General features: G+C 39.6%; 1 protein-coding gene across 2 annotated transcripts in view; it reads left to right on the forward strand.

The window, feature by feature from the left end:
- The window catches only part of LOC124165511 (aminopeptidase N), a 119308-nt gene that overhangs the window by 92824 nt on the left and 3231 nt on the right, over window positions 1-23253 (forward strand). For both annotated transcript variants that reach the window (XM_046542963.1, XM_046542956.1), the window contains exons 2-15: window positions 316-919; window positions 5678-5979; window positions 11262-11423; window positions 12737-13030; window positions 14705-14888; window positions 16505-16661; window positions 17386-17467; window positions 19664-19847; window positions 20984-21233; window positions 21600-21877; window positions 21968-22167; window positions 22267-22434; window positions 22511-22654; window positions 22815-22896. In XM_046542963.1, the coding sequence (XP_046398919.1) occupies window positions 476-919; window positions 5678-5979; window positions 11262-11423; window positions 12737-13030; window positions 14705-14888; window positions 16505-16661; window positions 17386-17467; window positions 19664-19847; window positions 20984-21233; window positions 21600-21877; window positions 21968-22167; window positions 22267-22434; window positions 22511-22654; window positions 22815-22896 (2931 nt within the window). In that variant the 5' untranslated portion in view covers window positions 316-475. The remainder of the gene's footprint in view (window positions 1-315; window positions 920-5677; window positions 5980-11261; window positions 11424-12736; window positions 13031-14704; window positions 14889-16504; window positions 16662-17385; window positions 17468-19663; window positions 19848-20983; window positions 21234-21599; window positions 21878-21967; window positions 22168-22266; window positions 22435-22510; window positions 22655-22814; window positions 22897-23253) is intronic.

Here is a 23253-nt window from a genome sequence, read left to right on the forward strand (position 1 = left end):
TATATTAAATTTAATTTTGATTTCTTTTACGGCACTATCATCGATGAATGTTGTCTCTTGTGTACCTAACAGTAATTTGTATTTACTGATTTTCGTTCCAACCATAACTTTACATTAAATTTAATTAGATGTTTACTCGCAGCTGCCGTCTGAAAACCCTTTCTCATGTGTACATGTCTAAAAAAAATTCTGTTCTCAACTTCTCTTAACTATTTCCCAATGCAGCCTTTGCTTCGCATGCAATTCAGTTAGGATATATATTTTTTTACGAAGCCACCCATCTACAAATCCCGTCTCCTCCTTTGTCTTCCGCAGCCCTTCGTCCGCCGCAGAGGAAGGCCTCTATCCGGGAAGCAGCGGCGAGTCGCACCTGACGAGAAGACGGCGACCGAACCCGGGCCCCTCGCCTCCAACACCTCCTTCTACCCCCTCTCCACCCTCCCCCCTCCGCGCCCCCCGGCCTCCGGGTGGTGGCATGTCCCAATCCCGTGAGGCCCTCGCCATGAACGCCTCCGTCACCACGTTCGGCAAGAAGAAGGGCTTCTTGGTGAGCCGCTGCACGGCCTTCTTCCTCCTGCTCGCCGCCCTGCTCTGCCTCGCCGCTACCGGACTCCTCGTCTACCACCTGGCGCCGTGCTCCCGTGGCGAGGCGGGCGCCAGCGCTCTGGCCGCAGACTCGTCCGCCGAGGATGGCGACTACCCGGCCGAGGGCCTGGGTGTAGGCGGTGGGGCGGCAGGCGGCGGACGCCTCAGCCCACACGCTGGGGACGCTCACAGCGCGGGCCGTGCGCCGCGTCGCCTCGACGTGCGGCTGCCCCGGAGCGTCCTCCCGCACCGATACGACCTGCGGCTGGTACCCCTGGGGCTGGCCATGCCGAGGGGAGCGTCGCCCAATGTCAACTTCACCTTCCACGGAGAGGTGAGCACTCGTCAAGGCCTCTGTTCCCGTCAACGTTGTCGTGTCCTCCTTCCATATTGCCCACGCTTCCGCACCTTAAAACGCTACCCTCCAGGGGCCGTATTCTGTATTTCGTCGGTACCGCGCCGGTCGGTTTCCCTTCCCAGCCCACCGACAGCACATCATTCCGTACCGACGACGGTTTCCATACCGACGACGGCAAATTCAGCGATTCAGTATGGTCGTCGGTATCAAACCAGTCGGTACGGTTCCCTCTCCTTCCCAAACAGGGAAAATCCGAATATATCCGAAGTTAAACGTGTCTCCACCAATGAAAGAAGGGTAAAAACAAGTGAAGACTCATTGGCACAGTTTGTTGTCGTCATTCTCAATCTTTTTATTTGCGGAAATTACGACTTATTGCTAGATTATGATAATTGATATTGGATAAGTTGTTAACAATGCTTATATAATGTGTGGTAGTAATGCTGTACCTACAGAATCGAAGGAAACAATATTACAACATAACAATAAAGTTTGTATGTGATGGAGATTGTTGTTGCTGGAATGAATTATTGAAACTATCCTTGAGATCGTAGTTTCTTTTTTTAAATATTGGTTCCGTATAATGCTATTTATTCATGATTTGGTAATATAGTTGTCATTAAGTAAGTTCCGTCTAAATGTTATCAACGGAAGGTTATGCCATTGGCACCGTAGCAGACGAAAATAACATACCATGGAACGTGAACGTAGGATTCAAATGCAAATTTAAATGTCATATTAGAGGAACAAGTTAGGAAATTGTTATAAAAATATGGAGCTGGGTGTAATTAAAAGAAGTGTAATGACGAGGAAGTAAATAAATTGTGATTGGGTGAAATACATATGTATAAGTTGCGCATTCCAAGTGAGAGAAAATGATAATATTGCGGTAGACCTCATACTTATTAACAAATATCTTCTTTTATCGTCAAGGGAATCAATGGCTGACGATAAAATGAAATATAGTTGCCTGTTACAAATGAAAGAAACTGATACCGTTTTGGCAAACTTCATACTTAAATAAAAAGATCTTATTTCTATGCCGAGAGAAACGCCAAATGATGGTCGAGTGAAATAATAGTTGCCTATTAAGAGTGAGATGAAGTGATAACATTGCGGCAAAACTCATATTTAATCAAAAATATCTTTTTTATGTCAAAGGAGCAAATAAATGATGATAGAGTGAAAGAAATCCTATTACAACCCAGACGGCACAGGAAGTTTTCGTACCTAAATACGAGGGTGGACAATCTAGATACAAAAATCGCGCTTAGGAAGTTACTTAGAAGGTTTTGTTTCTTTATTTCCTTTAATGACGAAAAAAGATGCAAGAGGACTGGCAAATTCATATGCATCGATAAAATTGTATCTCATCGATAAAACTGTATTCGGTCTGGGACTATTTTCTTTCGCGGGTGGTGCCATCTGGTGCCATCGTGCCCTATCCTCCTAGAAAGATCACATGCCTTCACAAGCCGTTGGAGATCGCGTCGTTTACGTCACGTCTCACTACATTTCAGGGATTTTTGTGGTTAAGTTAGTGAAGAATAGAGTGTCTGGTAATGGTGAAGTTTCCCTTATTCTTTAATTTCATTCACTGGGCTTCAGAAACGTGTTTGTGAGATATTTTTGTTAGAAATGCCTTTCGTGTGTGTATTGTCGGGATGTAATGGAAACTCCGGGACATATGGTTCAAGTTTTTAGCTCTCCAAAAGATCCTGAGTTGAAGAAGAAGTGCATTTGGGCGATAAGAAGAAAACATTTCACCCCTACGAAAAACTGTGAGGTATGTACTCTTTCTCGCTGTAATTATTTGGATGTAATTTTAAGTCAGAAGTGGCTTCGGGATGTTGATGCATCAACATCCCGAACTATTCAGTACTAAAAATGGTGATTCAAAATATTGTAGCAGCAATTCTTTTGAAAATTCTTGCATTTTAGTTGTCTTTTTTGTATTAATTCATTCGGTAAACGTGTGGTTAAAGGAGAAACTAGGAATAAGCTGCCAAGTTTATAGGATCGAATATTGCTTCTTAGCTTGCCCTATGGTGTATTACACGTCGGCTTTCATCATTTCAAATTATCTTATGCTATAGTTTAAAACAATAAAAATATCAGGCATACAAATATTTACTATATTTACGAGCCTAGTAATTTGATTTCTCATGCAGAAATACCAAAAATTGGAAATGATTTGACCTAATAAGTTACATGGTATTTTATTATTTATTAATTTTAGGTGTGTGAGCTTCACATTGCACCATTGTGATATCAGAAAGTAATCTGTGGCCTTGGACGAGAAGACGAGGAGAAAATTCTTGCTGAATGGAAGGTGCCCAGATTGGAGGAAGGTACCATTGCTTCACTGTTACCTGTCGCCAAGAAGACAGACATTGTGGCAGAAGTGACATATTTGTGGATGTGGATTTGATTTGTGCAAGTTGGTGCAGTGATAGTGGACGTTCATCGGAGAAAGTATTGACGATAGTTTGTATGTATCGACCAGTCCTCTTTTAAATAATTTTCTATTCGAAAGAGAATAAGAGTAATTGTTTCGCTAAATTAGATGTGGGATAGAAGAGAAAATTGGAAATATTATTGTGGTTGACAATAGAAAATACATAATATATGTATTGTATTTCTGTGGGTTTTTTCTTTCCTGCCTCTTTAAAATTTCTTGCGGTGGTGACTTCATGCAAAGTAAGTATAAAATCGGAGGTGTGATCTAAGAGATAACATGTTTTATTTTACAAGTGTTTATGCTGGTGATTTGGCAGGACTTTCATATTTTTAATAGGTTGATACATTTACTGCAGTTACCTAGGGACTTTTACTCATACCAAATAATTTTTCAAATACTTTAGCGCCTGATATGGGTAAGTTTTAGTAGCTGAGACTGAACTATACGTTAATTTTTGCTTGCATTTTGATGAATTCGATCATACTAATAGCAGATGTGTCAGCAATCCTGTTTCATCGGCAATTTTTATTTAAAAATCTTATTTCGTCAGGCTTTAGGGTAAGCTTTTTAATGCTCGTGGGCTATGTGATGTCTTATTTTGTGTCAAAATTAATAAGAATTTACTCTCATTAACATCTCAAGGTTTCCAAGTAAGTACGAGCCACTTAACAATGCTGGATGCTGGTGGTGCGTGAATTAGCCGTGAGAATCTCATTTTTCGCAGAGTTATTTAAGTGGCCGAGTAAGTTTTGTAAGTTCTCAATGGGTAAATAATACTATATCATGAATTCTAATTACCATGAAAAACTCACAACCGACAAAAACTTTGTCGGTCGTGAGTCTTTCATGGTAATTAGAATTCATGATATGGTGTTATTTACCTATTGAGAACTTACAATTCATTCGTATCAAGGTTCTCGCTACGGTCGGTAGTTATCGATTGTGTTGCGTTCGATACATTTTTCGATCGTGCGAGTTACGATATAACTAATTTCGACCTAATCGATTGAGATTAGCCTGAGTGCCGTGTTCCTGCGCGCTATGTATCCAATCGTACGTGCTTAGTAGCGGACATTCACATGCTGCGTACGCGCTTCGTCGACAGGCCGCGAATGGTATGTATCCATTGACGAAAAGCGACGGAGCGGCACAGTATCCCCTTAGTCAATGGGTACTATGTACATACGAATTAGATACGGAGGGTTCTGTGCCGTCTGGGAAGCGAGTGAAAGTGGTAACATAAATGAGAGAAAGTCATTATATAGTGGCAAACCTCATGTTTATTAACCAATATCTTATATTTATGTCAAGGTAATCAATATATATGATGATACAGTGAATTATAGAGGCGTATTCGAAGGGGCAGAAAAAGATAACATTGCAGCAAACCTCATTATTTACTCGGTGATGAGATAAAAACAAAATAAAACGTACAATGCGCACCGGGGAGTTGATGAAACCCACTAGTCGGTGGCCGTACCGACACCTTTTTGCTGTCGGCAAGGCTACCGACGATCTCTCGCCCTCACGTCGGTGCCGCACCGATCGGGTTCGTACAGAATCGCACGACTTCTTACCGGGAGTCGGTGTTACGTCGCACCCGACGAATCGGTGCCGCACCGATCGGTTTGGAGTTACAGAATACTGCCCCAGATCAGACTCTTCACTAACCTTTTATTTAAACCCTTATATAGTGATCCTCTCATAAACTCCTTCCTGTTCATGAACGCCTCCTTTGCTAATGCAATTCTCTTCTTTATTTCCTTACTGCTGTATCCGTTTTCCTCTAACGTGCTGCCTAAATGGTTAAATTGCTCTACCTCCTCAAGTTTTTCCCTACCTACTTATATCTTCAGTCTCGCATTCCTCGCCCGCGATGCATTACAAAATCGCATGACCTTGGTCTTCTTGTGATAAATCCTCATCCTATACTCCTCATAACGCTTGCTTAACTAGAGCCTAAAGCCCCATTGCTGGCTGGCTAATCAACGCCTGATCATCCGCAATCCTCACTGATTTGAACGTCATTCCTCCCACTTTTACTCCAGCTTCCAAGTTATTAAGCTGCGATTAACAGAATATCTCATTTATTGGTCAAGTTACACCAAGTTGAGTTGTTGTGAACGATGGTTAACGTATTAGCTGAAGAGTTTTGAGTTTTATTCAGGACGAACAATTTGTGAAAAAGTGCTGGTTACTTGTTATTCGCTATGTCCTAATATTTCATGTTTGTAACCCTGCCCGCGACCTCTTCCATTTGACCGTGACCGAAGGTGCGGATCCTGGTGAACGTGACGGAGGCGACGAAGAACGTGACTCTGCACGTGGGAGACGACATGCGTGTGGACGAGGCGTACTCGGCGGTGGACCGCGTGCCTCGTCCGGGGGAGCGCATGAAGAGAGTGCCCGTGGCCAGACACGAGACGGACGCCGCGCGCAACTTCCACGTGGTGCACCTGGAGGAGAACCTGGAGGCCGGGCGGCAGTACGAGGTGCACTTGAAATTCTCAGGCATCCTCAACGACCTCCTTCAAGGATTCTACCGGAGCTCATACTCGGAGAACAACAAGACCAGGTCAGACCCCTTCCATCCCTCTTCTGTTCCTCTCTCATTCACTCGATGATTTGACCCGGAGGTTACTATGTGTATGTTAGGCTAGATTTCACCCCATGCTAATCCACAGGTATTTGAAATTCACACATTCAGGGTAGAGGGGGGGGGGGGTTACTCACTCAGTGATTTAGCGCGAAGGTTGGTTCTCATGGGTGAGGGTAGAGGTCACTCGAGGCTAAGCCAAAGGCCTGTGAAATTTACACGTTCAGGATAGATAAGCAATTACTTTCAAAGGTTGGTTACGATGGATAAAGGTAGAGCTCACCCCAGCCTAAGCCTTGGGTATGTGATATCACTCGTTAATCACTCAGTGATTCATCCTTGAGGTTGGTTGGCATGGGTGTGGGTAGAGCTCACCTCAGGCTTAGCTGGAGGCCTGTGGCAATCACATATTCAAGGTGGGGGTCGAAACGCGTAGCTTTCATTACTTCCAACATTTAAATATCGAATCGTTAAACTTTTTCTGTTAAATCAAATCGTACTACATGTAATTTTACACTATTTCAAAGAATTCTTCTCGTTTATTTTTAACATGATCTTTTATTTTAATTTTTTACATTATTCATCATTAAAGACGTTGATAAACATGGTTGAATGAGAGCCATTAAATTTTTCTCCTGTTTGTTCTAGTAACCCTATCCTCTTGGCATTTCACCAAGTCTCCAAGAAAAATTCAGTTTAGCAGCAAGTATGTTTGGTTTTGTAGGGAAAAAACTGCCTCAAAGTATCACATAAGTTATACAGAGAAGAGTTTGAGTTTTAATGTCCTTCGTATTTTTGACAAAAAACTTTAAGTATACCGTGGCTCTCAAAAAAATGTCAATCCACTCGAATATTGGCCTGAGAGAGTTCTCTATTCTTAAGAAAGCTTTTGTTTTATCCTGTAAGGTATGACCTGTATTGAATTTAAAGCTTCACTTCCATCGGTAGTGGTGTGATCTTGAGGGCTTGCATATCCTTTCAAGGTCAGTTTTTGTAATCTTAACAGAGATCTCTTCTTGAAGCGCTCTTTTTTTAACTCGGGTATGATAAAAACAATTTCCAAAGAACTTCAATTTTTTATTTATCTAATATTTCAAGGCCGCCATGATGTAACAAGTAAAATATCCTCGATATCTCTCGGCCATTATTTGAATGTATTCGAGGCTCTAGCATTAAAATAACCTCGTTGGTTTCGTAGTCACAATACATGATAATTTTAATGAAGATTAGATTAGATTAGTTTATGCGGTGGGGGATCAGCTCCCAGGGCACTTAGACCTATAGGTCCATTGTGCTAACCACCGATAATGGATCATCCATAGAGGCCAATGTCCTTAACGAAGGACAAAAGGTCCCCAATGGGAAGATCTCTTACTTCCTTGGGCTCTATGAAAGGTGAGCCCAGGTGTCTATATCGAGTCCTCATGATTGCGGGGCACTCGCATATTAGATGGGTGGTTGTTTCTTCTTCCATCTCACACCATCTACACCTATCTGAGTCTGTTATCCCCAGCAGGTGCATATGTCTCATTACGTGATAGTGACCCGTAAGCAGGCCTACTACCGTCCGCACTTGACTTCTGTTCATAAGAAGAAGTCTTCTCTCGAGTCTAGGAGAGATCTCTCCTATAAGGGTTTTTGCCTGACGTAAACCCGGTGTTTCCCGCCAGATCTTTAGGTGTTGGGTTGCTCCCCACCCTTTAATTGCAGCCATCCCAATTGATGAGGCAACTGGCACAATTGGTTCTGGGCCAATTGGATTCTGTTCAGCACCGGCATTTGCCAGTTCATCTGCCTTCTCGTTTCCGGTGATACCTGAATGTCCCGGTACCCAGAAAAGTTCTATTTTGCAGCGGCTGCCCAGAATATTGAGAGCCTTGTAGCATTCAGCCAATAGTTTAGATCTGCACCAAGGTGAGTTCAGGGCTTTTAGAGCAGCCTGACTGTCAGTGCATATATGGATTGGTCTCTTGTAGAGACCTGTCTCCTCAATAGCGTGCACACAGGTTAGGATAGCAAAAATTTCTGCCTGAAACACTGTGGCATATCTTCCTAGGGGAACATGTATGCTCCTAGGGGGGGACTGGCTGTAAACGCCTGCCCCTGCTTTCCCTTCTTTCATGGAGCCATCGGTGAACCACACTTGGGCTCCATTATGAAGGGCTTTCCCCTCTTCTTTTGCCCAGCATTCCCTGTTTGGGAAATGGGTTTTAAAAAGAGGCGGTGAAGAATTGAACGTCGCCATCATGGAATCCGACCCCATCTCAAAAATGGTGCTAGACTCCCTCAGTCCCGTCCACAGTTGTCTGTGTCCAGAGAAATTTCCTCTGTCGTACCACATACCTAGATTTCTCAATCTGTATAACGTGGCTCTTGCATGAACCTCTACTTCCACATAAAGTGGGGGAAGGTTCAGCAGAGTTTCCATCGCCAAGGTTGGAGTCGTCCTCATTGCTCCTGTAATGCCCATACAGGCCATTCTTTGTAGGTGGTTAAGCTTGTTCCTAACAGTAATTTGTTTGGTCTTTTTCCACCATACAATTGAGCAGTGGAGGAAACTAGGTTTCACCACTACATTGTATAGCCAACTAATGGCTTTGGGTTGAAGGCCCCATGATTTACCAAGGGCTCTTCTACATGTCCATAATGAGGCACATGCTTTTTTGAGTTTGCTATCCATGTGCTCTCTCCAGTTGAGCTTGGAATCTAGAGTGACTCCAAGATATTTGACCGATGAGGACGGTGTTAGTCTCTTTCCCAAGAGGTAGGGGGAAGTGAATCCCTCTCTCTTCCTTTTCTTAGTGAAGAGAACAAGATTGGTCTTCTCTGGATTAACAGAGAGTCCTGTTTCGGAACACCACTGGGCTGTTTTGTCCAGGGCTTTCTGCAAAAGCTCACATACTGTGTCTAGGAATCTGCCTGAAACCAAGATCACGATATCATCAGCGTATCCTTGTGTGAATACACCGGTATTGTGGAGGTTTGACAGCAGACTGTCGACTACCATATTCCACAGTAATGGGGACAACACCCCACCCTGTGGACACCCTCTTGTCACAGTCACCGTCAGCGAGCTCCCTCCAAGACGGGCGGTAACAGATCTTTGCTCAAGCATGTATCTGATCCATCTCACAATGTGTGTATGGATTCCATGCCTGTCCGCTGCCAGGCAGATTTGTTCAAAGGATGTATTGTTGAAGGCTCCTTCTCTTCACAATACATGATAATTTTAATGAAAGATGTATCAAAATTCTTTTTGAAAAGTCTCCAAATTATGTCAAAAACTCATGAGAATTACAAGAGGTACTAAAATGGTAGAAAAATTTTTTCCCGTACATTTGAAATCCGCGCATTCGACGTTATTTTATAACAAAAATGAGGTTTCGATTCGCGTTGTGCTCCCATTACGAGAAACCTCTAGTCCCGATATGTATATGTTTCTTTATATTTTAGATAAATATTTGCACAATTTGAAAGCATTTTAGAGATAATGTGCAGCTTTAATGTCGTTTACTTTAAACTGATTTTTAGTCTGGTCATTCAGTAGATTTCGTAATCACAAGGTATTTATAGTTATTGATTTGTTTTATTACCATGCATTTCGATGCCACGTTATCGTGAGATGATTGTTGATTACATGTATTTATTGTCGTAGAATTACCTACCGCAATAAAAAACTATCGTTTTTGGCGTTGAGTAATTTAAATTGAGCAGAACGTTTTTGACGTGCGTATATCTTCTCGTTTATTTTTAACGTGACAATGGTTCTTGTAATTTTTTATCTTACCCGAATTTGATTTCAAAATTATTAATTAATTATTGATATGATGTTATGGTTATGAGCCGGCGTCCGTGGTGGTGGGGATAAGTCCTCGCCTCTCTAACCGTAGGTCGTGGGTTCAAATCCCGCCTAGGTAGTTGGTCCCTATCCAGGGCATGTATGTTTGTGCTGTGCTTTGTTAATCCTCCGTTGCAAAGGCCCTAATATGCCGTTTACGGGAAGTTGAAAATAAATAAATATCTATATAAATATTGTCCTACCTACAATGAAAATTATTCAATAGGGAATTTAAGTGAGTTTTATCCTAATACAAGGTTATGCATCCATAGCTAATATCCTTACCAATCATGAAAAGTATGCGCAAAATATGTAAAGCATTTCTCATAATATGAATTTTCAATATCAATGAATAATAAATATATCATTGACTATTTTTTCGACAAGCTCACTAATTAAATGTACCAATCCTTTTCCGCATCTTCTTGCCTCGAGAATTTCGTACTATATTCATAAAGTTATGTATCTTAATGTCCTAGCTCTTGATTAACTTGAATTTCCAAAGGAAAATGCATGAAATTTGTTTTCTGCAGTGTTCGAATAGTTTGATTAGCATGTGCCAATAGTTACTAATTCTCAAGCCCTGAACATAAGCTCACTGTAAGCGAAAGTTGTAATTTTCCTTAGCTTAGATATAATCTTACGGTTTTTCTCCCTTGTGATCTAGAAAAATAATAATAACTATTAGTAGTTAAAAAGGTCAAGACATCTTCATAATTAAAAATTAATTCATTTTATTATTTTAGAAGATGCTGGTCATTTCGAAAACTTTTGCGTTGATATGGGAGCGGTAGTAAGACAGATATAAGCGAAATTTCGTTTATTCATGGAAAAGGTAGTACATGCACGTGCCAATGGCATGGGCGAGGCAGATAGTCACTTTAAGGTCAAGGCAGAATATGTCAGTTGCTATGATTGACGAAGTTTGCACACTAATATTAGCTTCGCAATGTTGGCAATTGCCAATTGTTGGCAATGTCTTCCTTTCGTTTCCTGTAAAATTCACATTTAGTGTCCTTATGACACTAAATATGAAATTTACATTTGAAAGGTAGTAGGACACTGTCCTACTACCTTTCCCATGTCAACGCTTCAATTAGAAAACTCATATTATCGAGCTGTATTGAAACGTTGATTGGCCTCTTAAAATATAAAAAAATGATAACCATTGCAAAAAAAAACTTGAAAAGCATAAAAAAATACCAAAAATTTTGCATTTCCTTCTTAAATACCCACATTCCGACACATTAATCGACGTGAAAAATTGAGGTCAAGAGAAATAGAAAAAAATCGATATATTTAAATAATTAACTGGAATATAAATGTATTTATGATCGCAATTGTATTAATTTCTTGCTGTGCGTTCGTCTGTTTTTTTCATGGGTGTACTGAACGTTCTTCATTCGTTCCTGGAATATTTCAGGTGGATCGCGACGACGCAGTTTCAGCCCACAGACGCCCGTCGAGCCTTCCCGTGCTTTGACGAGCCGGCGCTCAAGGCGAGGTTCAAGATCAGCATCGCGAGGCCGCACGGAATGTCGGCCATCTCCAACATGCCGCACATTCAAGGAGTCACCGAACCAGTGTTAGTGAATGAGAGGGAGGCCTTTGTCCTCCGCCTTTGCCCCTGCCTTCCTTACACGCTGCAGCCGCTCTCGACCTTTGTGCGCTGCGGGTCGCATACACACACCCTCTAGGAAACGCCCTGCGGCCTTCATTTCTTTCCGAGCTCCGGCAGGTTCTATTGTTTTCGTCTTATGAGGATTTCTTTGTGATGAAAGAAAAATTTTTCGATTTTTTCGTGAAAATTTTTTTTTAATCTAAACGACTCGTGTTGCAACATTTAACGCATAATAACCGTGAACTGATGGCGACGAATCAAGTTTTTAAACAGGTTTTTTTTTCTTTTTTATCAAATAGAAGCAAAGGCTGCGTAAAATTAAGTTTATTATGATAATTTCTATTCCACCCTACCTTGCCCAATAGAATTGGATCTATTATTAATTTTTCCTTTCTCAAGGTTTTCATGGTGCTAAGCTACAGAAGGATGCATAAACAATATTCCGTTTTCAAAGTTAACACTGTTAATTGATTCAGTTTCGCTGGGAGTCAGATATTTCCCCTCCAATTTTTCAGTTTAATATTTATTGTCTCCCCTGAAGTTAGTTCCAATTTAGAATTTATGTTTTATAAGGCTATTCGTAATGCTTGTCTTTCTCAGAGTACTTCATTATAGGTTATGAGGAAAACATTTTGATGCCAACTTTTGCATGGGTTCAAATTTATTATGAGAGCTGTGGAAGAAATATTTTTAATGCTACCTAAAAACATTTAAATTACATTAATTAAAACGGTTGAATGTAAAAATTTGGTAGAAAAGAAATAAATTTGTGAAGTGTCAACGAAACTTGAAATTGCTTGCCCAAAATTATGATGAATTATTTACATACTGCCAAGATAAACATTAATTTGACCTTATATTACGTTTTGTGGATGAGAGGAAAATTAAGTGTGGTCTGGAAAAGGAGTCTCATTGAGGTTTTAATGTGAAATATAATTATACTGGAATTTTTTGAGAAACTGTTTACATCAAAAAGTAATTATGTGGTTTATTTGTAGGAAGTTCAAGTCCAAAAATAAAAATGCGCTAGTGAAAGGTTATTTCCAATGCATCCCATATCTGCCCCTGGTGGATTTTTCTGGTGGATTTTTAATGCAAAAACGTACGCTTGTAATATGACGCTGATAAATGTCATGAAAGTAGTAGTGCTAGTCAACAATAAGTATAATGGCTACAACTATAACGGCAGAAAATTATAAATTATCACAGAGATGTAATCTTAACTAATGCCCTGGATCAAACTTTGACCTGATGGCTATGTTCTTTTAATATTCCAGGGTAGATATGCCTGGATGGGTTTGGGAGCATTTCATGGAATCTGTGCCAATGTCAACATACCTAGTTGCATTTGTTGTGTGTGATTTTGAAAGACGAACAAACGGTTCATTTTCTGTGTGGGCACGTCGAGAAGCCATCAACCAGGCTCAATACAGTCTACACGTTGGTCCAGCTATTTTGAAGCATTTTGAAAACTATTTTGGAGTGACTTACCCTCTCCCTAAAGTTGATATGATTGCCCTGCCTGACTTTGCTGCTGGAGCAATGGAGAACTGGGGACTTATAACGTACAGGTAAGTCCATTTTTGCTTAGTTCTGCATGAAACTAATCTTTACATGAAGCCACTCATATCTGCCAGATCATACACTAATAAAAGACTTATCCTGTAATGAAAAATTATAAAATTTACTCAGGATTTTAACGAAGCTCTTCCAGTCTTCAGTCAGGTATGCAACAATTGATTTGGGCTTTTTTTACTGTTAGCCTACCTGACCAAGAGTCTTGAGATCAGGGTTTCATCCTGGCTTAGCCAAAATATTTTTATGAATAGTTTGATTTTTGGTATAAGTATTGCCAATTTTTGCAGTATTCAAGGCACAGAGCAGCAAATAAACTATCCCTACCCTAGCTTTCAATGTTCTGGCCTTTTCCTTGGGACTTTGATGCTGTGGGCTTAAGCACGCAGCCTTATTGCATTTTATATCTGTTAGTATGCTCCTCTGAGTCCTATTTAGGAAACAAAATTCTTCAAGAGATTTAAGCCTTGTCCGCAATAACTTGAGTTGATTTAACCTAGCATAACTATGGAGTTATAAACTCCAAAAGAATACATATTTGCTGGTTCAGTACAGCTTCAAATGGTGTAACCAGGCTTAGAATAATAATTAGTTGAGGAAAATTCAAACTGAAGTTAACCATCAGCCTGGAAGGTAGCTTTGCCTATTGAGAGACATCAAAGCTATCTCGAAGTACTCGGAAATGAATTTTGCAATTTTAACGGCACTTGCACTTCCTTCTTTGATGGGGCATATCTGTGGGGGGTGATGGAGAAGGATGAACCTTGCTCTTGGTTCCACCCAGCCCGTGAGTCAACCATAAGGGCGAGTGTCAAAAGGGCCTGTCCTGTCTCTTTGAAGTGTGTAAGAAGCGGCATGCCTCTGCTCAGGGGCTGATTTTTCTCCTTTCAATTTATGCCCTAGACCCACCAGAAGTAAACACCACAGCATCCTTACCAGCAGAAAAGCACCCATTTTCTCTTCCATCTCCTTTCTTCCCTAAACTCATGACCACTCAGGACCACCTCTGATGCCAGGCCATATTTAATGCTATTTAATTTTCATATTATACTGTGATCCAACATTATCCTTAACACCAACCACCTGGTCTGTGAGAGTGCACCTCAAATTGGTATGAAATTTGTACTGCGATTGAAGGAATTTATCTGGTTGATTGTTCTGGTCCATGATAAGTCAAGTTATGCCAAGTTACATTGTTGTGAATAGAGCTTAACACGTTGCGTACAGATGGCAAGAATTCTCGTCATTTTTTTCCCGAACGTTCCGGACGGATGACAAAGATTCCCGTCATTCAGGTGTGTCAACCTAAACAATTTTAAAGCATGCAATACGTATTCGTTAGCACTTTTTCAGTTGTTGTTCGTTATTCATAATGAAGTGATGCATCATAAGGTTTGATTGGGTAAAGTTATATTCTAAACATTAGCTTACCCCGGTACGCAATGTGTTAAGATTCCCCAACAGCATAAATGGTAGGGCACCTTATACCAATTCAAGGGATCCAAGAATCTCTGTCAAGGCAAATTATTATTCCTCACTGGCATTTGTGCATATTATTTTTGCATTTTACAGATATATGTATGTGTGTTTGATGATACAGCTATTTATCAACCTTTTTTTCACTCGTTATTCTCATTGTCTGAACTAATAATCATGGTAAATATTCTCAGGGAAACAGCCATGCTGTACCAGAGGGGAGTCTCCACTAATAGTAACAAGCAAAGGGTGGCCACAGTTGTATCCCATGAGCTTGCCCACCAGTGGTTTGGAAATCTCGTCACCCCATCATGGTGGACAGATTTATGGCTGAACGAAGGATTTGCCAGCTATGTGGAATACCTTGGTGTGGAAGCTGTGAGTTAAAAACTGTTTAATTTTTGTTTTTGTCTTCTGTTTAAGCCTCATCTCTAGAAGGCTGTCCACTTAGTAACCTGTGTTTATGCTAGCTCAGGAAATAGGTGGGGTGGCGGCAAGTATGAGGTGGCAGACTGTGTAAGCCATCCCTTACTATGAGGGTGTTGGTAGAGTACTTCGGTGGGTGGTATAATCCTCCACCACAATAATGGGGAAGATACCAGTCAATAAGGCTCTATGTTGCCTGAGGACAATTGAACCCAAAATACCTATCTAGAGCAGTGTTGTCCCGCAAGCAACTGTAATTTTTAGTGAGCCTTTCATGGACTGTTCACCACTAACAGAGTCGCTCTTGAGATACAGACCCATAGTACCTCTTGAAGGTCATCACTACCTGCAACTATGTGATGCAAATCTTAGGATTGCTGACCAAATGATGATGGTGAAACTGTGTGATGAGCAAATAAGATGTTCATGCTGCAATTTTTCCTTCCAGTAATGCTATTGAAACTTGATTTCAATTCAAGATGTTCACAGTTATTTTACTTAGGGTGGAAAATTATGTGTCAGCTTGGAACAATTGTTAATTTTTAAGTTCATTGTGAAACTTCAACCAGTTCTAGAAGAAAAATTTAGTTTATATACCTGGGTATACGGTCTTTAGGTTTGTGCATTTATGCTTCTCCTCTCAGCACCAAGAACATGCGAAAATTAGCACAATTGTTTAAATTGGATTATCAAAAGCCTCCCTGTAGCCCATTCTTGGCAAACTATGATTTCACCTGTTGCAGTACATGGGGAAATATCATGAGACCTCAAATTTTTATGATGCTGAGGAATTGAATGATGCTTTATATATGTAGCCATTTTCAACCACGGGGGCCCAGCTCTATGAATACCTAGAAAATACATAATTTGGCTTCATGCTATCACAAATACCCTGAGAAGAAATAGTATTGAGGGGCAGGAATATGCTTGACTTTTAAAATGAATGCATGTTGTGATAATTTTGGATTCCTTGAGTAGATGCTCTCTTTTAATGGCAAATTGGAGTTTGCATTTTGGGCAGCTCTCTCATATCAGTTAGGAATGAAGGATTTTCAGTGTAGGATAACTTTCATGGGCCCTTTCGAATATTATCATGCAAATATTCCTGTTTTGGAATGAATAGTATTTGACTTCAGAAATTTCTCCATTTTGCATTATTCTATTTAACTGTTCAGTGAGAACTCAGGTATTCCTTTGCCTGTGATAAACTGAAAGTGGTTGCCAGCACTGTGTGATCCATGGCTGCCCCAATTTTGATTTGTCACATTTTTATGGGGGTCACGAGCCTTCTGGGGGGGGGGGTGGGGGGGAGGGAATGGGGCAGGACTTCCAGGATTACCGTAGCTATGACTATCATGTAACTTAAACAAGAGCATTCACTATACTTTTTATTGGGTACCCAATTTATGGTTGCCAAAGAAGATTGTAAATAGTTCCTACCAGATGTTAATGCATAATATAAATGCTAAACTTTTAATGGGCAAATATATTACTATATAGGTACATGAAATGAAAATTATTTGCTATTCTTAATACAACAACCTTTTTTTTCAATAAAATTTCAACAGGTGGAGCCTTCCTGGAAAATAACGGAACAGTTTGTGGTAGATGAGCTGCAAAATGTTTTTGCCTTGGATGCTCTGGAGTCATCTCATCCCATATCCATCGAGGTTGGACATCCTGATGAAATAAATGAAATCTTTGATAGGATATCATATGGAAAAGGTAAGCATCTGTCCTCAATTAAAACTTCATTGGAAACTGAAGCTTAAGTAATTGTAGCCTAAGAGGAACCATTTGCTTATCATTGACTATAGTTAAAATCTAAAATATATAAAGACAGAAACCAACAAGTTTCATGGTGATAAATACTTAGCAATAAAAAATAATGATTACCATTGTTGATTACGTGTAAGTATGCATAGTTAGCAACCTTCTGCCTCATAGATCATTTTTTTGCCAAGCACATTGCCAAGCACAAGCAAGCCATGAATATGCGTTAGCACATTCAATGCGGGTCCGATTTTCATTAAAGTTGTCAAAATAGGCTGTTAAAATAAGAGAGAAAAATAGAGGGAGGTTTCGGTGCCATAACTTCTGTTCAAATACTGCTTTTTACAAATGGGGCAACACACACGGCAGAAAGAGGGAAGCTTCCTGAAGGCCATATACATACACAATTGGAAGACTTGAAATGGATATTAGTCTCGTATGGAGGCGGAGAAAGGGCTCCCGGTCCGACCGGAAAAACACGTCAATTGACGTGCTGTGCACTGAATGTGTTCATTGCTCTGTAACTTAAGATTGTTGAGGCAAAAATGTTGATAGATGGCTACATATCAAGCATGGCTTTGATTTTTAAATCATTGCATGGGTAAACATGAAAGTTACACTGATAAAAAACTGCATTGGAGAAAAGTCTGTAATTGTTATTTTGTTTAAATTACAGGAGCATCTATCATACGAATGATGGATCATTTCCTGACTACCAGTGTCTTCAAGAAGGGGCTGACAAATTACCTTAAAAGCAGGTGCGGGATATTATGTATGAGTACATTTCCATCATGAACAGTGCCTCTTAAAATATTCTGAAACATGCATATTGGTTCATGTATAATTTTCATACATTTTTCATCTCCTCCCCCTAGTATGATCATTAACACTTTGCATGCCATGGACGTAATATAACGTCCTGCTAATCCGTCTGAGGATTGCCATGGACGTAATATTACGTCTTTCCATTTAATTGGCTTTGTATACGTGAAGCCGTAATATTCGCCCGTGGTACTTTTCTAGTTTACTGCTTAGTGGTTCCATTTTTTCAAAAATCAACTGCTCGATGGAAAAAGAGTTCACTTTATGTCTTGAGGACGAAAAGTCCTCTGTAACTACCGGCATCCTCATCTTAGGCGACTTAGCGTGAAAATTCTTTGGGCCAATTCATTGAGGATGCATTGACCCTTTTTGTCATCCAGGATTTATAATGCTTTGCTTGGAACAATGCTTTTTTATGATTTCCATGCTTAAAATAGTTCAAATTGAGCATATTAAAAAATTATTTAGCATGTTATGGCGGTACATCATATGTTGCAACTTTTTTTTTTTCAAAAACAGTAGGTTTAAATTGTTAAATTATGTGTTTAAAAATTAGCAATAAATGTTATTCAACTCATTCATAAAGAAGAGCAAAGTCCATTTTTATTGAAATTCACATCAATATAAATATATTTTCAATGCTAATGTTTTAAAAAATGTATGAATATTGTAAAAATGGCTGGATTTTTCCGTAGGGCTTTAAATTTAGCAGCCGGCTCTCAAAGTGTTAAAGGTGATGCTTTCTATAGGGCATCAAATGCTTCATTGTTTACAGATTCATATATATATATATATATATATACTACTTCATTCATTCACACGGCGCCTTAAGCGCAAACATACATATAAATTCAGAGGTAAGGAAAGAAAGGGATAGGAACATGGAATAGAAAATGGACGAGGACAACGGTGCTGTGGTAGGTGGAAAAAAACCAGAAATCAGAGGGTAAAAATGCGGCCTGACTGGGACTCGAACCCAGAACCTCCTGGTTGCCGGCCAGGTGCTCTACCAGTTGCGCTACCAGGACGCTTAGATTTACCATGATTTCGGCGGGCGTTTATCCACAGAAAACTCCCTTTGCTGTGGCCCACGAGAGTAACCAATAGATGGCACTGGGGCAGCTCACCACTCACCAAGGGAAGGAATGGACGAGGACACAAGGATGAAAGGAAAGGAACACACTCACACGATAGTAGGAAAGAGACAGGAACATGCGTTTCGGGGCACGCAGAGCCCAAGTGAAATAAGCCAATATGGCCGATACACTACTTCATTCATTCACACGGCGCCTTAAGCGCAAACATACATATATATATATATATTTATTTATATATATATATATTAGTTCCAGTCTTCTCAAAACATCATAATATGTAGTTGAATATTTTTCCCTGGCAGTTTTTCTCAGCCTCAGATTGCCCTGATTTTCACTTTCCATTGTCTTGTAGATGCTCTACCCAGTGAGAAATGGGTGGTGGAATCCACGTGGAGCCCACGTGGAATCCACGTTGAGTGGTGGATATTTGGTGGTGGTGGATATTGAGTGGTTGGACCCACGTGGAATCCACGTTGATTTCAAGTGGATTTGTGGTGATTATCATAAAATGTTAAACAGAATTTCTAATTTGTGGAACTTAACTCTCTGGTGACATTGCGTCATTTATCATCCTGAAACCACGCTAGTTATGTGACAATGTATCGCACATTCTATTTTTATATAATTCGTGGAAAGGCAGCCATGAGAGCTCGTGAAAAATCGTAGACACATATATCGAAGGTTTAGATATAGAGTGGTTGAGGTTTTAATGGTTTTAGGACAGCACCTACTGCTGTTTTAATTTTTCCACCAAATTTCCATGTGGGTTCCACGTTGATTCCACGACCAAAAACACGTGGTATCCACGTTAATTCTCCACGTGGGTTCCACGTGGATTCCACCACCCATTTCTCACTGGGCTAATCCTATTATTCTTGAAATAATTTTGTTGAAAGGACACCGTGTGTTTACCTTAAATTTTGATTGTATAATTGTTTTTAGTGACAAGGTCTCTGCTCTAAATTAGCATGTTTTCATTCTTTTCACTTCACTTGCTGCTCACTATCCCACTCTTGGTTGACTGTGGCAAGTCAGGGCGTACCAGAGTGCAACTCAAAATGACCTTTGGGATGCTTTAACAGCACAAGCACATAGAGATGGAGCTCTGGAGAGATCTGTTAGTGTGAAGGAAATCATGGATACCTGGACCCTACAGATGGGATTTCCAGTAGTAACAGTCATCCGTGACTATGAAAAGGCCACAGCTAAACTGACGCAGGTGAGTAGCACAAAAACACTTCCCATCTAACAGACTTCTCTTCATTAGTTTTCATTTCTTTGAGATATGAATTCAAAAAGTTTGGTTTGACCCAAGTGACATGACAAATAAATATACTGACAATTGAAGACATACCTTACACTCACATGAATGTTTCTCAGTTGAATTTTCATTCGAGAGTCTTATAATATGAAAGAAATAGGCATGCTTCAATTATCATTAAAGTTATGCAATTTAAAATGCAGACCCTTTATCATTTCATCATTTTCTCAAAGACAAATTTCTAATTATACTTCTGCAATGCACATGAATCCAACCCAGACAGCACAGCACCCCCCCGTATCTAATTTGTATCTAGATAGTATCCATTGACCAAGGGGATACTATGCTGCTCCATTGCTTTTCGTCAATGGATACTATCCATGTATGCCTGTTGATGAAACTTAAGTATATCTATGAGAGTTTAGTTTGACTTTCCAGAAATTTTCATTGTAAGTACATAACTCTAGTTGTGCCCTAAAACTTCATTTGCATGTTATAAGTGATTGAACGAACTATGGCCGTTAAACAGTTGAAAGAAAATTAATTCCCCAAGGCCGTACTCTTTTTAGCATTGCTAAGGGACTAATGCTAAAAAGAGTACGGCCTTGGGGAATTAATTTTCTTTCAACTGTTTAACGGCCATAGTTCGTTCAATCACTTATAACATGCAAATGAAGTTTTAGGGCACAACTAGAGTTATGTAGAAGTTATAGACCCCCTGTTAGCATTATTAACAATAGTATTGTTAATAATGCTAACAGGGGGTCTATAACTTCTCACTCCCATCTGCCCACCAAAGAGTACGGCCTTGGGGAATTAATTTTCTTTCAATTCATTTGCATGGATATTAATTTTCGGTACTTAGGTCTGTGGTCCAGTGCTTTGAGTCATAATTTGCCGCATTATTATTTTTGTTTTTGCAAAAGTCATAAAATCAAGAATTTTATGCCTTCCTGACATAAATCAGTGATTTTATTGTATGCAGGTTATCAGTTCATTGATTGTGAGATCCCTGTAATGCAATGTTTTAATAAAATCACATCAAGCATGTTTAAGAAATGGTCAAAATCTTAATATTGTTAAAAAATTTTAAGGAACGGTTTCTGCTTCGCAAGAAAAGAACGGGTAAATCTGTTAAAAGAAGGAATCAAAGTGATGCCCAAGACAGTGAGAAGGAATATGATAATTATCTGTGGTGGATCCCAATAACCTTCACATCCCAAGATGCAATGAATTTTTGGTCCACTCATCCTCAATATTGGATGAAAATGGAGCGCTCTATAACACTGACATCAGGCCTTCCGCCAGCATACCACTGGGTCATTTTCAATATCCAGGAAACAGGTAATTTTTAATCGATAAAAATCTCTCCAAAAGTACTTCTCATATGCAACATTTATTAGTATTTCATAAGATAGTATAAGTCTATATGTCTATGCAAATTAAGAAGTAGGTACCTCCTGACTGACTACCTACTTTCATAATTTTGTGTAAGTTTCAGCCATTATCATAAAATTTTACCCTGGAAGTGATCAAAATGTCCTGAAGTTTTGATCGCTGGATTTTGTTTTAGCAAGTGTTGCTGTGCCTGTAAGCACAGGTTATATCCATCTCATATTATTATATGAACAAAAACAAAACAATTTCAATTGCGTCTCAAATTAATTCATTTTATCATCCAGACACAATCTAATTTTTTTACCACTTCAGGTTTTTACCGTGTTAATTATGACCCAACCAACTGGAAAATGCTGATTGCTCAACTGGAAAGTGATCGTTTTACTGATCTTAACTCCATTAATCGAGCTCAACTTTTGGATGATGCTCTTAATTTGGCCCGAGCTGGACTTCTGGATTATGGTACAGCCCTGAGCGTCACTCGCTATCTTTCTCAAGAAACAGAATACCTACCTTGGAAAGCTGCATTTTCAGCATTGGGGTATATAGACTCAATGCTAGTGAGAACTGGTGGATTTGAGAAGTTCAAGGTAAGGTAGGATGTATGGCAAAAAATTCTGTGGATATTAATCATTTCTGAGTTTTTGTGAGCAAATTATATTGGAGTATTAATATTTCAGAGCTACATGCTAAGCCTAATCGATAATATATACAAACAAACTGGATTCTCTGATTCACCAAGGGATGAGCAGCTGACTGTTTATAAGAGAGTCAGCGTATTAGGATGGGCTTGCTCCCTAGGGCATGAAGACTGTGTACAAAATTGTATTAAGCAATACAATAATTGGCGCAGGCTACCAAATCCTGATAAAAACAACACGTGAGTTCCTCAGAAAATGATACTATTATTTTGCTCTGCCATAATTGCAAAAACAAATTAAGCAAAACTTGCAATGCAAAACATTTCAATTGTTTACAGGATTTCACCAAACTTGAAAAATGTTATTTATTGTACTGCGATCCGGCATGGTAGCCAGGCTGAGTGGGAGTTTGCTTGGGAGCGATATCGGGCTACAAACGTTGGATCAGAAAAAGATCTACTTTTGGCTGCTCTTGGGTGTAGCCGAGAAACATGGATATTGATTAGGTAAGAATATCATTTGATTGCTAAATGTTGGTTTGCATGCGTATTAATTAAATGGGATAATATTTCTTTGTTGCAGGTACCTTGAGTGGTCTGTGACTGAGAATTCTGGTATACGCAAGCAAGATGCAGCCAGGGTGTTTGCTGCTGTTTCAAGCAATGTAATGGGGCAACCACTGGCATTCAATTTTCTCAGGGAAAAATGGGATAAAGTGAAGGAATAGTAAGTACATAGATTCAAACAGTGTTAAGGACTTAGTTTTCATTTGCAAAGAAATTCATCATGTGTTTTAGCATTCCCATTTGATAGTTGGCTTTCATGTGTTAATGAGCTATATTTTTTACTTACTGTGCTCCATTATTAATGCTGTGAATTTTTTCAGCTTGGGGTCATCATTATTTACCATTAACAACATTGTGCGCAGTTCTACAAAACGAATGAATACTGAATTTGAATTGGCTGATGTAAGTATTCAGATTAGCAGTGTATATATACATAATATTCTATTTCCTTGATAATATTCTATTTTCTTGATAATCCTCATAATACCTTTGCGTAACCCTTAGACGCTCAAGATGCCAATATATTGGCCCCTTGTAATCCCATGAAAAAAGTCTGTTTATGGTATTTCTTCTACAGAATTTAGAGTAGGTACTATATAAAAAATAATTTTTTATGTAGAGCGTTACATATAAGAACTTCATACATGTTCTGGAATGGAGCTTCGGCATTTCAGGAGATAAAATGAAAATAGCCGTGACTGCAAAAGGGTTACATAATAAGATAATCAGATACATATCTATATGTGCATTCCTAACCTC

This window comes from Ischnura elegans, chromosome 1, assembly GCF_921293095.1.
Source record: "Ischnura elegans chromosome 1, ioIscEleg1.1, whole genome shotgun sequence".
Taxonomy (NCBI): domain Eukaryota; kingdom Metazoa; phylum Arthropoda; class Insecta; order Odonata; family Coenagrionidae; genus Ischnura; species Ischnura elegans.